The sequence below is a fragment of the Musa acuminata genome, chromosome BXJ1-11, assembly GCF_036884655.1.
Source record: "Musa acuminata AAA Group cultivar baxijiao chromosome BXJ1-11, Cavendish_Baxijiao_AAA, whole genome shotgun sequence".
NCBI classification, from domain to species: domain Eukaryota; kingdom Viridiplantae; phylum Streptophyta; class Magnoliopsida; order Zingiberales; family Musaceae; genus Musa; species Musa acuminata.
In genome coordinates, this window is record NC_088337.1 from 4,579,107 (window position 1) to 4,594,209 (window position 15,103).

Here is a 15,103-nt window from a genome sequence, read left to right on the forward strand (position 1 = left end):
CTAATCCACCTATTAACCTAACCTAACCCGCGACCATAACTCACATTGTGGTTGGTGATTAACAAATAACAACAAGGAGTGGAGTTAATTGCAAATGTTACGAACGGACTCACTTCTCGCTTCAGGGTTTGATCCGATTAGATTTAGACTCGGTTACCAGCTTGATCGAATGTGGATTTTTACCCGATATGATTGGATCCGATTGGTACGAGGAATCAAGATCGATGTAGACCCATTTCCATCGAACGGTCACGATCACTCTGAATCACACAGCGACGGTCAGATTCCTTCGCCTCTTACCGCGATAAACCCCATCGCTCTTCTCTCCGCCTCTTTAAGCAACCCTTCGAAACACCCGCTCTCCTTCTTCGGCTCGTCCATTGCTTGCGGCGCGGCGCAGCGCAGCACAACCCTTCCTTTTGGGCAAGCAAAAGGTAGCAAAGCTCTCGCCTTTCTCCCTCCTCGAGGTTGGAATCCGCTGCCCACCCAAAACCCTAACGCCCAGCCGATGTAGATCCCTTGGTTTTTCCTCTTTTCCTCTTCTCGATTAACCCTTCGCTTCTAAGCCGAAACCCTAAACTCGAACCAGTGTCTCCCCGTAGCCGTGTAGTCTGTCACTGAGCCCCTTGGTTTGTTTTTGTCTTGAAAAGACCTCATCTTGGTGCTGGGACCCCTTCGAATCTGTTCTATGATCTAGTGTATTACAAAAACCCCGATTACTGGATTTTTTCTGATTTGTTGTTTGATTCCTCTTTTTCATGTGGTGATATAGATTGGTGGTATAAAGCCGACGTCGAGATGTTGGTGTTGTTCGAAACCCCTGCGGGTTTTGCCTTGTTCAAAGTTTTGGACGAAGGGAAGCTGGACAAAGTTGAGGTGACGATGTCTTCCTACCCTATATTTGTCGATTTGTGATATGTTTCATCATCTCATCATCTGACTTTCTAGCATTATCATTTTCCACGTTTGCTATTGCAGGATTTGTGGAAGGAGTTTGCTACCTCAGATTTGGCAAGAAAGGTCACTGCGTTTGTAGCCTTGGTTTTTTGCTTATTTATGCGTCGTCTACTCATCGCAGATAGGACCGTGCCTTCAGCTTTAGTGGATATTATCATTATGCGCCTAATGGTTGCCTTGGGGAACTTGTATCTGCCTTAGTAGACTATAGAACAATAAACAGCAGTCTTGATGGTACTTGTTATGCAAGTTCTTTTGTCTTTGATCTTAATTCTTTTACTTATTTTGCTTCATCAGATTGTAAAGCTGAAAGCTTTCAATAAATTTGAGAACACTTCAGATGCATTATCCTCTGCGACCTTATTGATTGATAGCAAGCCTAGCAAGGGCCTCCGGAAGTTTCTACGTACTCACTGTGATGGTGAAACCTTGGCCGTGGCTGATTCAAAACTTGGAAACGCAATTAAAGAGAAGCTGGTTAGATAACTGCATTGCATAATTATGCATAGAAGATATGGTTGCAGAATCTCAAATTTGTATGCTAAGTACATTTGTTTATGCTTGATTTACAGAAAATAGACTGTCTCCACAACAATGCTGTAATGGAGCTAATGAGAGGACTCAGGAACCAGCTGACAGAACTTATATCTGGGTTGGCCGTGCAAGATTTAGCTCCAATGAGCTTGGGATTGTCACACAGCTTATCTAGGTACAAGCTGAAATTCAGCCCTGATAAGGTGAGTCCTTAATTATGCATCACAACTTGTGCTAGAGGGTGTTAATGGAAGTGTTGTTCAATTGTGTATGTGTTCGAAAATTTTTATAACACGGCCATTTCCTTATTGATCAAGAAAATAGATAGATATGTATTTGTCTAAACACAATTTTGTGTCTATCCAGATTCATTTTTTTGTTAGATCACCTTCTGATCAATTCCTATACACATTATTCTTTGGGTTGCCTCTATTTTAAGCTAAATAAAAATGGAAATTTCATATGGCTATTTGCACTTCTTATTGATCTTCCTACATTTTGGGTTATTTTGTAACATTATCTTTCTGATGAACATTTTAGGTGGATACAATGATTATTCAAGCCATAGGTTTGTTGGATGATCTTGACAAAGAGCTCAATACCTATGCCATGAGAGTCCGTGAATGGTATGGATGGCATTTTCCAGAGCTTGCTAAGATTGTACAGGACAATATTCAGTATGCAAAGGTAGTTAAGCTGATGGGAAACCGTACAAATGCTGTCAATCTTGATTTCTCTGAGGTAAAACATTAGCTCTCCTACAAGATTATAAATTATACAAAGATCTTTGGTAATAGCCAATTATTTTCTCCATGCTAACAGGTACTGTCTGAAGAGACTGAAGCAGAGCTGAAGGAAGCAGCAGTTATATCAATGGGAACTGAAGTTAGTGACCTAGACTTGGCAAATATTAAAGAACTATGCGATCAAGTTCTAGCTCTTTCAGAGTATAGAGCTCAACTTTATGATTACCTTAAAAGCAGAATGAATACAATTGCACCAAATTTGACTGCTCTTGTCGGTGAGCTTGTTGGAGCTCGTCTTATTGCTCATGGTGGTAGCTTATTGAATCTAGCAAAGCAACCGGGTAGCACAGTTCAGATTCTTGGAGCGGAAAAGGTATGTTTTCCACTTAATCATTCTGGCATTTGAATGCTTGTATATTGTTTCTCTTGAACACAAGAAAACTATCCTTTCTGCTCATCTCGTATCTTCCTAATTTTGAGGTGATCAATCAGCTGGAATTGTCAAAATTGACCAACCCCACTCGAGTTTGGTTGCTTAGTCTATTCAACCGACTTGTTACATAAATCTGGAGCCAACTAAGATTGAGTTTGATTTAATTTTAGTGTATTTTGATCAAAGTTTTGCAACAAGCTGATAAATCAGTGAAAAATGGATCAGTGTTGGGCAATACTGATACGTTCATGCATATCGTGTCAGGAATCGACTGATATCACAAAATATAGGTTTTGACATTAATAGAATGTCTATACCTTTTGAATAATTGGTCTAAAATTTATATTTGCTATCATATTAAATAGAAAAAAAGTGAATGATTCTATTGCTTACCGGATGTTCTGAGAGCAACAAATTGATTCGTCCCAAATGGACACTTCCACCGCTGTAAAAACTAGCCTTCTATTAATTGAACACAGTTTGTGTCTCTCTTCCTAATTTGTGGACACTAAAAAAGTAGTAAGTAGTAAACCAAAAAAAGTGAAAGAAAAAGAGAATGATCATCTTGGCCGTCTTGATTAGGTAGGATCTCTTTGTTTATCATATATATTTTATTAGGATGGGATGATTCACATTCATGGATGGACTGGATCTTAGGTGGGCCCTATAATATTGAATGATTGTGATATGAAATCTGAATGGTTCCACTTTAAGGTAGGATTAACAAACGATCTTGATGGGTAAGATTTCTTGTTCTGAGGAGCAATGTCATGTGAGCTCCTTATGAAAAGGAACACCCTAGTGAATTTTTTCTCCACTTAATCATTGTAGACGAAGGAAAAGTTAATTATCTTCAGAGAACCACTGTGGTTTGGTGAAAATTGCATTACTTCTAGCTTCATTCTTGTGAAATCTCGATTATCATGTGTTCTAATGACATGCAGGCTCTGTTCAGAGCTCTCAAGACAAAACATGCTACACCAAAATATGGGCTTATCTTCCATGCATCTCTAATTGGTCAGGCAGCACCAAAAATCAAAGGAAAGATTTCTCGTTCTCTTGCTGCAAAAACTGCTTTAGCTATTAGATATGATGCTCTTGGGGATGGTCAAGACAACACTATGGGACTAGAAAATCGAGCTAAGGTAACATGTATATTTGATCTCATGCCTTTAGTCTCGAGTTTGTTTTGCCATGAAAATATTAAATTCTTGAATAGCTTGAAGCTCGCCTTAGGGTTCTTGAGGGCAGAGAATTGGGTCGTTCTGCTGGGTCAACAAAAGGAAAGCCCAAGATTGAGTTTTATGATAAAGATCGAAAGAAGGGTGCAGGGGCTCTGATTACTCCAGCAAAGGTATGGGTGGCCTCATTGTTTTTATTCCTGTTGGCACAATATTTCATATTGCATAACTGATGCTGATGATTTATATCTTCCCTGGGTTATATATCATTCATATCATGTGACTTCTTTTCATGTAAAGATTTTTAAAAGCTTGTGATTTATGAAAGAAGCCCTCCAGAGGAACCTAAGTTTTGATTACCCACAACAATGACTTCAATAACTTTGAAGGATCAGTTCCTGTTATATACGTGTATCCAAGTAGATTATGGATTACAATATTCATGATCTCTATTACTTGGATTTTAGATTGGCATTTTATTTTATTTATTATGGATACTTGTTCAAGAAACTGATAATGGAATTCTTCATTTTTCTTTGCCTCTGTAGACATATAATCCTTCAGCTGATCTTGTGTTTGGGCAAACCACTGATCTAGCTCCAAGCAAGCAAGCCGCTGAACAGGGAGCAACACTTAGAAAGAAGAGGAAGCTCGAGGAAGCAGAACTGGAACCCACTGGAGAAGCTTCTGAAGACCCTCCTAAAGAGGAGGGCGAGGGTGAAGGGGAGAAAAGGAAGAAGAAGAAAAAGAAGGTTAAGTTAGGAAGTGCTGATGATCAAATTTCCATAAGTGAAGCAGAAGAGCAGACAAAAAAGAAGAAAGAGAAAAAGAAGGATAAAGCTCCGGGCACTGAGTTAGTGACCCAAGATAATATTGCTGCTCCTGAATCTGAAGAGGAGCTTTCCAAAAAGAAAAGGAAGAAAAAGCAGGCTGAAGAAGAGCAAGCTGCAGGTGATAATACATCAAAAAGGAAAAAGGACAAGAAGAAAAAAGACAAGGGCCTGTGATGTGGCAGGGTGCTTGGGGAAGGCTTTGCTGCTTTGTAGTTCTAGGTCTAGAGAATCAATTTCTGTATAATTTTTTCAATCCTTTAATGTTTGATCCTCTGAACTGATATGATCTTAATTTTGGTTATCTGCAATAACATTCAACTGATTGCTTTGCAGTCCCCATATAGCGAAAAGCAAATGTTCTCCATGGTTTGACAGTGGTAATTCATGAATCAAGCTAAATTTTAGTGCTAAAAACCATGAGTCATTGCAGGATCTTGTCCTACTATTTGCTTGTATTAGTGAGATCATATTTGTTGAATTTCCTGTATCAGACAATATTTGGAGATAAAAAGGTACAGTCAGAGACAATCCCTGATATATCATGACAAACCTTTGCTTGGATAATATCCAGATGAACAAATTGTAATTTCCAGAAGACTTGGTTCCCGTCAACAACTCAAGGTGTTGGATTTTATCATATTATTTACCTCATGAAAAGATCATCAGGTCTCTGAAAGAGCATATGAATTGATACATAAGAAAAATGACAAGCCAGTTGAAGAGAGAATTCTCACACTTGTCATCTATGGTGGACCAGGAGGAGGGCCCAGGGGACCTCCAAAGAAGGGCCCACAGCAGTCTTCCAGTAACCAGCAGCAGCAGAGGAAGTAGAAGCTGCCATTTAAGTTTAAAACAAGTGTGTGTCACAACAAGATACAATGACTTGTCCTAAACAAATTTCCTAAACAAACCAACTTGCACTGCAATCTACATTGTGCATGATAGAGATCAATGACTTGTCCAATAAATCGTTCCTAGAAGCCAAAAAGATCGTGAAGGAGAAGTAATAAAAGAACACTAACCAAAGCATAAAAGTCAACATGAGAAGCAAGATGTCAAGTTATGCCAACCAGAAGGAGAGTTGCAGGAGTTCAGGTAAGGAGAGAGACAGAGAGAAGCTGAGAAAACCAACCATGAGGAGAGAAGGCCACAGCAGCCTGTTGGTCCAGGTGTCAAACCTGGAGGACCTCCAGGTAGGGGAGCCCACCCTGGTCCAGGTCCACCAGGTCCCATCAAGGCCTTTTTGATGTACTGACGTTGAGGCTGCTCTATGAAGCTACATATAGTGCTGGAGACTGAGTGAGGCAAGCTAACCTTCATCCATACACCAACCTACTGCTGATGTCCACCTACTCTTCCACAGGAGTTTTGTTGAGCCACTGGTTGGTGAGAAGAGCCTCAGCAAAACCTCATTGATCTGCAGGTCAAGGATCCATGTGGCTCATTCCAAGGAGGAGAGACACTCAACACATGATATAGGGGGACTGGTATCAGCTGGATCATTTTAATTGTATGTGTATACAGTTTATTTGATCATCTAAGCAGGCATTGGGATGTAACCCAAATTGACATATCAGCTGGTTTTCTTTGGTGGGTTTAGGTCATATATGAATGACTATAGACCCACATAAAAATATGACAATAATGGTAAAAGTAAATCATCATTTAAGTTTTTGTATAGCCTTATTGAGGTTATGATCTCTCTGTTTCTTTGGTCTTTTCTGAGGAGATAGTGTTTCAGATATTTTTATTTTTTTAATGTTAGAATAATTCAACCCTAGTATAGTAATTCATAGTTAAAATATTTCAACTACGGCTAAATTCAAAATCATATAAGAAAGAGTGTTTTACATATCATCCTTTTTAAGGTATGTAAAAAAAATATTTATCACTCTAGATTTTAATATATACATATATATATATATATATTATATCTTTAATATTTTTAAAATATGTACTAATGTCGAGGTATCACTCGCTCGCGCTTGATATATTCACCTTGAACAAAAGTATCTAGACGACGATATGATACATCATAACGAGAAAAAACTTCTCCTTTTATCTAATGCATTTATCTAGAACACAAATATTTGGAATATTTAATACATAGTTACCAAGCAAAACATCCCCTGTATTTGGTATATTATCTTAATAAAAAAAAAGAATGTTTGATGCATCTTAATCGAATAAATAAAGCATATTTCCGTACTTAATAATGCAAAGATAATATGTAAATTTAAAGAAGCAAAACATTTTCTCATACCTAATGGGTATTTATTCCCAGAGAAAAAAAAAGTAATATGTAAATTTGATATATCCATCCAAAATATGCCAAAATGCTCAATATATCCTAACAAACCAAAAGCATCTATTCACTGTTCTCTTAGAATAAAGAAATCCGGAGAATCTGATATGAACTTAATCAGATAAAGAATCCCATGCATTTATCCAAAACAAAAACTAAGCCAAAAACTTGTTTGTATATCTCATGCATCAACCAAGTAAAAAACTTCTGAAATGCCCAATATATTATGATCGAACAAAATAGATGAATTCATCCACAATAAAAACATTCAAAGCATCCATATTTTTTAATCGAGCAAATTATCATTCTATGCATTATGCATCCACCAAAGTCCAAAAAAGTGTCTAAAGTATCGTAACCAAGTTACACATTCTACCAGGACATAAATGCTGAATGTGTCCTCCTAATGGAACTTGGATTTGGTTTAGACTTTGGCTCAGATTATTGGATCCAAGTAGGCTGGTTAATGAACTTTCACATGATTCCATCCAATTAAGATGCAGTCCAGAACCAATTGATCCTTTCGATGGGGTTTATTTGTGTGATGATTTAGGTTGCATTCAGAAGCCATTCTAATTAATAGTATGTAGCATTCTGGATTAGCCATTGCATGAAATAATTATCACCATACAACATGATGCTTCAATCTGGACTATACATTTCATTCTTCTTTCATTCAATTTCTTCTTCTAACAAATTGAGACTATATATTCATTCTTCTTTCTCAAGTGCTTATCATATTTTTCTTTGATTCGATTTCTTCTTCAAGCAAATCGATTATACATTCATTCATTTTTGTCAAGTGCTTACTTCGTTAAGTAAATTGATTACACATTCCAACTATACATTCATTCTTCTTTTTCAAGTGCTTACCATATTTTTTTTGCGATTTCTTTTTCAAGCAAATCTATTATACATTCGAACTATACATTCATTCTTTTTTATCAAGTGCTTTTCATATTCTCTTTGATTTGGTTTTATAAATTGATTACACATTCGGACTATACATCCAATCTTCTTTTTAAAGTATTTTTCCTTTAAACAAATTGATTATGTATTCGGACTATACATTCATTATCAAGTGCTTATCATATTCTCTTTGATTTGATTTCTTTTTCAAACAAATTGATCGCACATTTAGACTATATGTCCATTTTTCTTTCTCAATTGTATCATATTTTTTTGATTTATTTTTTTTAAAAAAAATAAATTGATTATACATTTGGACTATACATACATTCACTCTCCTTTCTCAAGTGCTTATCATATTCTCTTTAGTTCGATTTTTTCTTCAAACAAATCTATTATACCTTAAGTTATTCGATAAAAGTCAACTCAAATATGTTGACATTACATGCCTCCCATATTGTCATGTCTGAGTGATCACTCCCACTTGAAACTAAGACTTCAGTGATTAATCAAGCAATCGAAAAAGTAACAAAATCCAAATGATAAATATTGATAGCAGATAAGATTTTCTCAACTATATAAGGAAATCTTTCTACTCGAGGGAAATCCTTTTGCTCGTGATATGTTTAAGTTAAAGTTACTTTAATAACATGTTAATATATTCAAGCTAAAGTTACTTTAATAAAACTTCTTGATTCTTCAATAATTATTCTTATCTTCTATTCTTTCCATCAAATATAGCTCGTAATTTCTTTTGCACGCAGATCCTAAGTTCATAGAAACAGTCGAATCCAACTCGAACACTTTAGTCTATTAAGATCATGCTCAAATGTTTCAGTCGAGGAGAGGGTACCATTGACATCTAACTAATTAAGATAGAATATCAAATTGATTCCCACAATAGAGATCGAGAAAACTGCATGGTGGATGCATTCTGTTCTTTAGTTGTCCGATTGGTCTCTTAATTGATTGAAGCAGTCGAACCAAATTAACCAAATCGGTGGACATTTGCATGTTGATTCGATTGTGAATCGAAAGAGGAGTCAGATCGGGTTAATGTGAGTCATTAGTAATTTGGAGGGAGGAATCAGATCAACAGGAAGGATATACAGCATGCAAGTCGCCAAGAGACATGCATGCATTCCTTCTTCTTGGGGTGCTCAGTCTTCCTCGTCGGCTCCCCTTCCATGGCTACATCAACAACAAGAGGAAAAGAAGAAGAAGAAGAAGAAGAAGAAGAAGAAGCATCAGGTAACTTTCTGTGTTTCCATTTGCCTTCTTTTGCTTTTCTGCTTCGAGGCTCGGCCACATCTATTCATAATTTGAGACTTACAGTTTAGTTTTGTTTGTGTTGTTATATGATCTGCCCAAGTGAGGGCGACGATGCAGCAGCAGCAACTCGCCCAGTCGTGGTGGTTCGGCAGTCTCAAGAATTCCAGGCAATCTCCATGGCTGATATCAACACTCGCAGGTTTGTTTTCCTTGTTCGCTATTCCATGCATTCACAAAGATTTCTTGAATACTGCTTTGGTGGTGCTATTTTCTATTCTCCTTTTGACTTAGGTAGCAGATTAGATTAGTGTAGGGGTAATCCAAGCACAGGAATTAACTTATACGCAAACATGTTTAGATTGTTTCGCGTGGTTTTCTAGCATGTCTTTGGTGTCCCTATGACCATTTTGATGCTTTGTCGTCCCGACACAGTCGGTCTTCATGAGATCATCCTAACAACGAGTCCAAGACATGAAGATGAGAGCATCAGAGAAGAGAGATGTGAGATCTTAGTTTAAATTAGTATGTGTCTTTGTCGGGATCAGGTGGAAGGAAAGCCTATCGATGAACCGAAGACCAACCAATTCATTTTAAGCTGAAAGGGAAATCTTTCTTTAGATGCTAATGATATCTTGTTTGCTCACTTGCAGAGCTTGACGAGAAGACCAAACAGATGCTGCGATTGGTGGAGGACGATGCCGACTCCTTCGCCAAGCGCGCCGAGATGTACTACAAGAAGAGGCCTCAGCTGGTGAGCATGATCGAGGACTTCTGCCGCGCGCATCGCTCTCTGGCCGTGCGGTGCGATCAACTCAGATCCGGCGGTGCGGCATGTCGCGTCACCGCGGCGCTCGGTGCGTCTCGGTTGGATAGGAGCTGGGCACGGAGCATAAGCAGCGACAAGGGTGAAGTCGAGTCGCGGAGCTCTGCCTCGGATTCCGACGACGACGAGGACTCCGAGGAGTCCGAAGTGGATGATCCCGAACAAGGAGGCGAGCGCAGGGAGAGGGAGACGCCAGACGCGGATTTGGTGAAGCTGATGGGTGAGGTTGAAAGACTCAAAGAGGAGAACGCAGCTCTGAAGTCGGAGATCGCAGGAAAAGACGAAGAGAAGAGAGATGTCATCAGGCAGCTGGCGTTGTCGCTGCAGATCCTGAAGGAGGAGCACGCCGGTCTCAGGATGTGCATCAAAGATGGGAAGACGAAGGGACCCATTTCTGAGTTCAAGAAGCTCACTAGGAAGCTTTTTGGGAGGCAATGAAGGAATCAAAAGACAACATAAAACCAAATAAAAAATGCATCTTTTGTGCTACCCTTTCTTCATCCTTTGGTATTCTTGCTGGATTGCATCAAAAGTAACAAAAAGTTGAAAGCCATTAAATTGTGAAACTCCTCTGTACCTTTTGGGCACGAAAGAGCTCTCAATCATTAAGTTTGACATGTTGAAGAAGGCCTAACCAACCTTCTTCTTCCTTCCATGTTCTACTTCTGAGGATTACAGCTTGTAAGATGCAGTACATCATGGAAGCACAGCCCCACGCAAGTCCGGTGGGCATTTGACATATATATATCGACGAGGACCGAGGACCACCACGTCCAGTCAACTCCTCACTCACCTGGTAGGAATTCCTCGAGTTAGATGCAGGCACTCTTTGATAGGAGATGTGCATATGGTTCTGCTTAGAAAGTATTCCTTGGCTGAGGAACAATCTATCATTTGATTCACAGACAGGCCTGAAACAGAGTGGATGAAAAAGAATTAATGCATGGTTCTTCAAAATCATATCAATCAGGAAGGTTTGTTGGATTTGAGGTGAACTGCCAATCACTTGTTCATCATCACCCACCAAACCCAATCATGGAGGAACAGTCACTGCTTTTTAGGCCTGTTTTCCATCTTAGCTCGAGCCAAATCAGTCCACTCCTTGGTGTCATTCCATGTTATTTGATGCCCGAGTTTGCTTGTTCCTTTGCGCCCCTTGCCAACCTGTGCCGTGCCATCCGTCCCCCAATCATCGCTCTCCATGTTGCATCGATGAGTCTCTCTCTATCTCTCTCTCTCTGAGGTTTATTCCCACACACATAGCACTTTCCCCCATCCTCCTTACACTTAACCCGTTACCGTCGCGATGGCCACCATCTCCACCCTCTTCTCCCTCCTTCCTCCCACTTTGGGTCACAAAGAGCTGCTCTTCTCGGCCTTAGCCACCTTTTTGCTCCTCGTAACCACGCCCAGGCCATCTCACTCTTTTCCTCTTCCACTGAAGACCTTCACCATCTCGGCGGCGCCGGCGCTTCTTCCATCCACGCCCGAGTTCTCGTCCTCGGCGCCCGCATTGGCCCCAGACACAATGCCGGTGTTCCCCACGCCGGGAGGCCGCGCCGGGACGCCGCCCATCAGCTCGCTGCCGATCATCCCGTCGAGCCCGAGCCCGCCGAACCCCGATGAGATACAGCCCAATTCGGCGGTCGCTCCTTCCGGCTCGACTAACTTGACGTCAGCGGCTGCGCACTCTACTTGGAGCTCCGGCAGGGTGGGCATGGCTGTGGCGTGTGGGTTGGCGCTCATGTGGTGGTAAGATATGGTAGGCGAGTAATTCACTGCAGTAAGTAGGGCTCGGTGGATGCATTTGTGATTACTTAAAAGATTATTTTACTTGTGGTGGAGCTGATCTTGTCATACTGCTGGTGCGTTGTTCTATAAATATTGTGAAGGAAGTGGTGATTTGATATCATTGGCTGCATATTTATTGGAAAAAAGGTGATGAAATGATGTGCTATCATGTACTCGTTATATTTCTTTTGTTTTCTCCCATCCAAAAGCTGCTCTCATCAGTGGCTATTCTGCCTATGATCATTTCCTTTACCGCAAGCCGCTCTCTCCAGAAAGCCATGCTTCTGATCATTTATGCTGGTGAGTGGATGTCCCAAGGCAAGTCCTTGTTAGAATTGCCTCGTTTCCCTCTACTGAGTTGCAGTGTGCTCACTCACAGGTATGGTCTTGGGTTTAAGTGCATGTAATTTAATATATGAATGAAGGAAATTAAAAAAAAAACATATAATAAGATACTCCTAAATTTCCTTCTATAGGTGATTCCGATCTATTAGATCATTGGGTGTCACACAGAGACGGGTTTAATTTAATTCACCGAAACAATGTTTTTGTTAATGGTCATTTGTATAATGGAGGAAAGCTTTAGATCACGAAAATATAATTTTTATTTAAAATTTAGATTGATTATGGTATTAACATTTAGATTGATTATGATATACATGATTGAGGGATGCAACATCATCATCAATGGACCATTACAGCTGGTGTTTGCCACATGAGGAATGTGTCTTGTTAATCTATGCTACACAATTAAGTAGTAGCTGTAATGCAATAATCCCTTTGAGGGCTCAGTACTAGTCAGCATGTGAATATCCCAGAGTGAGAATGAGGACTAGACAGGCATCATCAAGCTAGGCAATCTAAGACTCTGAAGCTAGTCAACTGATGGATATCAGTCACTATCCATGGTTGTGGCACAAGAAAAAGAAGTCTTTGCTGTGTGGCTTCAAAAAATGTCCCCTGCATGTGAGCATGGGAAATAATGGGGGCTTGCAATGATATGAGGACGACACTGTGGAAGTACTGAAAGTGATAGGGAACATGGGCTATTTGGCTTCTACTGCACATGCGATGTCTTCACCTCCAAACACTGTCTAGCCAATCAACCGACAAAAGTGAGGTTTTTACTACTAAATAGACATACAGCTTTCCTCACTCATTATGCATATAGTAAAAAAGTTTTACCTAAAAATACACTGGTAATAAGAATAGCTAGATATAAAAGCAATCATGGACTTTTTACTGTAAAAAAAAATTCCAATGTTGAACTTTTACCAAATGATGCCCCATAAATAATTTTTATCGACGACATCATTCTTTCATCGATTTGATGAAAATACCCTTCATCTCCACCAACGACCTCTAACTACCATCATCACCCCCTTCTTCCTTTGTGAGTGACGGGAGCCTCTCATCCCGTCTCCTTCCTCTTCTCTCTTATCACTTATGACACCTTTGATATTGGTGCCCATTGACGATCACCACCCACCTCTTTCAATAAGACTACAATCACCACGACCACATCTCCTCCTTCCTCGGTGATCAAAGAAGCTCATCGTCTACATCACCATCTATCGCTCCATTTTTCTCGTAATCGAAGACGAGAGCCCACTAACCCCACTCATGTGACCCTCGCTGAAAGCGAGCAACAAGGGTGCTAAACAAGCAGTGAGGACGTTTTCTCTAGAGGCAAGCATATTTTTAATGTTTTCTTTCATTAAAAATTATTTAAGGGGGTGCCATTTGGTTAAAACCAAGCACCAATAACTTTTTTAGTTAAAATACCCAAGAATCATTACAAATATTTTTTGTTGCTGCATTTTCTTGACATAGCAATGAATACAACTTTTTATTGTACAATTATTTGCCTAGGAGTCATTATATTTTTCACAAGAACTTGCAAACCTTGATGCAGATATCTACTTGATTAAGCAAAGTTTCTGGTCGTAGGAATCAATCATGTATGGGCATTTATAAGCATACATCAACAGGTCCTATAACACATATAGCAGGCTTTTGAATTAGAAAATAGTTTCTGCAACCAAATTGGCTAACTTTAACCCTACAGATTTTATCTAGGGTTCTGTTTTGCATGAATTGACACCAATTAATAAACATCACTTTTGTGATCTCAAAATTGCTGGAGAAACTTAAACTTTGCAAGTTCAGTTTGAGATCTTTTCAAATTTGTCTTCCTCATCATTGACCTTTTTTCTTTTATTTTCGCCTGTTGCATGTTTGTCACTCTCAAACCAAGAACTAAGGAATGCAAACCATGAATCAAGTTACCGCACAAAATCAATCATGCAAAAAAATTGAATGCTACCTAGTGATATATTCCATCTGGTTCAGTAGCTCATATACCGGAAAGAGGAAAATTTTACACGCAATTTATGCTTCTCTTGAATCTAAATATGACCAATCCAAAGAAGGTGGATGGAGACAGGAATGAGATAGCCTATGCTAAATAAACAAAAAAAATATTAATCAATATGGTCAGCATTTATAATTACGGAGCAAACTGATGTGAGCAATGCTGAAAAGCAGGATCAGAATTCTGTCAAAATTTTTAACCATGAATTTTTAACAACCTTATGACAGGGAGATCTTCTACTACTAATCACAATCATAAACTACAGAATGGGCTACTGGACATGTCTGTCTGCCTTTGCTATTAAAAATGTAGCATATTCATTGTTTTTCACAATCTACATGCATTTGTTTAACTGAAAACATATATAAGAACCACAAGCTATATAATCATGAAAGTTTGTGAAAAGCAATAATAGAGAACAGATACTGAACAACTCGGTAAGTATTTCACTGTAAAAGAAGATACTACATCCTTGTTTATATGCACCAACAGTGATCCATGATAAATCAACTTTAAGGCACCTTCTATATTTAATTGCAATCCCCAAACAACTTAAAAGGTGAAAACAAGTAAATTTGTTAACCATCGTTAATGAAGGTTTCGCATAAAAGACCTTGACCCATTCTTTACCTCCTCTACCACTTACCTCAATATGGAACTAATCTTTTTACACTCCCAAAGTTATTCTTAAAGTTGTAATTGCAGCAACTCCAAACAATTCTAATTTGTTTAGAGTTGTTACCTGAACTTGAAGCTCCACAGCAACTATTCTGTAGTAAATCACAGTGTGTTCATAATCTCATATTTGTGGACAATTATATCGTGAAATGCTTTGAAATTACAAGATCATGGTTGAGAAATGGAAATAGATTGACAGGAGAACAAAATAAAATAAAATCGCAAATGAACTATAAATGTTTGCTCTTTTAGAGTCATAATTATGTC

At 39.0% G+C, this 15,103-nt stretch overlaps 2 protein-coding genes and 1 long non-coding RNA gene across 3 annotated transcripts; 2 read left to right on the forward strand and 1 right to left on the reverse strand.

Annotated features, from left to right (window-relative positions):
- Positions 1-338: 338 nt before the first annotated feature.
- Positions 339-5,023, forward strand: LOC135581968 (probable nucleolar protein 5-2). Its single transcript, XM_065089305.1, has 10 exons — positions 339-434; positions 773-876; positions 979-1,020; positions 1,255-1,434; positions 1,530-1,694; positions 2,032-2,232; positions 2,314-2,610; positions 3,615-3,815; positions 3,890-4,024; positions 4,400-5,023. The coding sequence occupies exons 2-10, from the start codon at positions 799-801 to the stop codon at positions 4,856-4,858; spliced, it is 1,758 nt and encodes a 585-aa protein (XP_064945377.1). The 5' UTR covers positions 339-434; positions 773-798; the 3' UTR covers positions 4,859-5,023.
- A 200-nt stretch (positions 5,024-5,223) lies between these two features.
- LOC103970495 (uncharacterized) lies at positions 5,224-5,931 on the reverse strand. The gene is made up of 2 exons (XR_001976362.2): positions 5,817-5,931; positions 5,224-5,518 (listed from the first exon to the last, which is right to left on the reverse strand). It is a non-coding gene; the product is annotated as an uncharacterized LOC103970495 (long non-coding RNA).
- A 3,111-nt stretch (positions 5,932-9,042) lies between these two features.
- Positions 9,043-10,648, forward strand: LOC135596969 (protein NETWORKED 3C-like). Its single transcript, XM_065089306.1, has 3 exons — positions 9,043-9,149; positions 9,271-9,369; positions 9,821-10,648. The coding sequence occupies exons 1-3, from the start codon at positions 9,086-9,088 to the stop codon at positions 10,429-10,431; spliced, it is 774 nt and encodes a 257-aa protein (XP_064945378.1). The 5' UTR covers positions 9,043-9,085; the 3' UTR covers positions 10,432-10,648.
- The last annotated feature ends 4,455 nt before the right edge of the window (positions 10,649-15,103 follow it).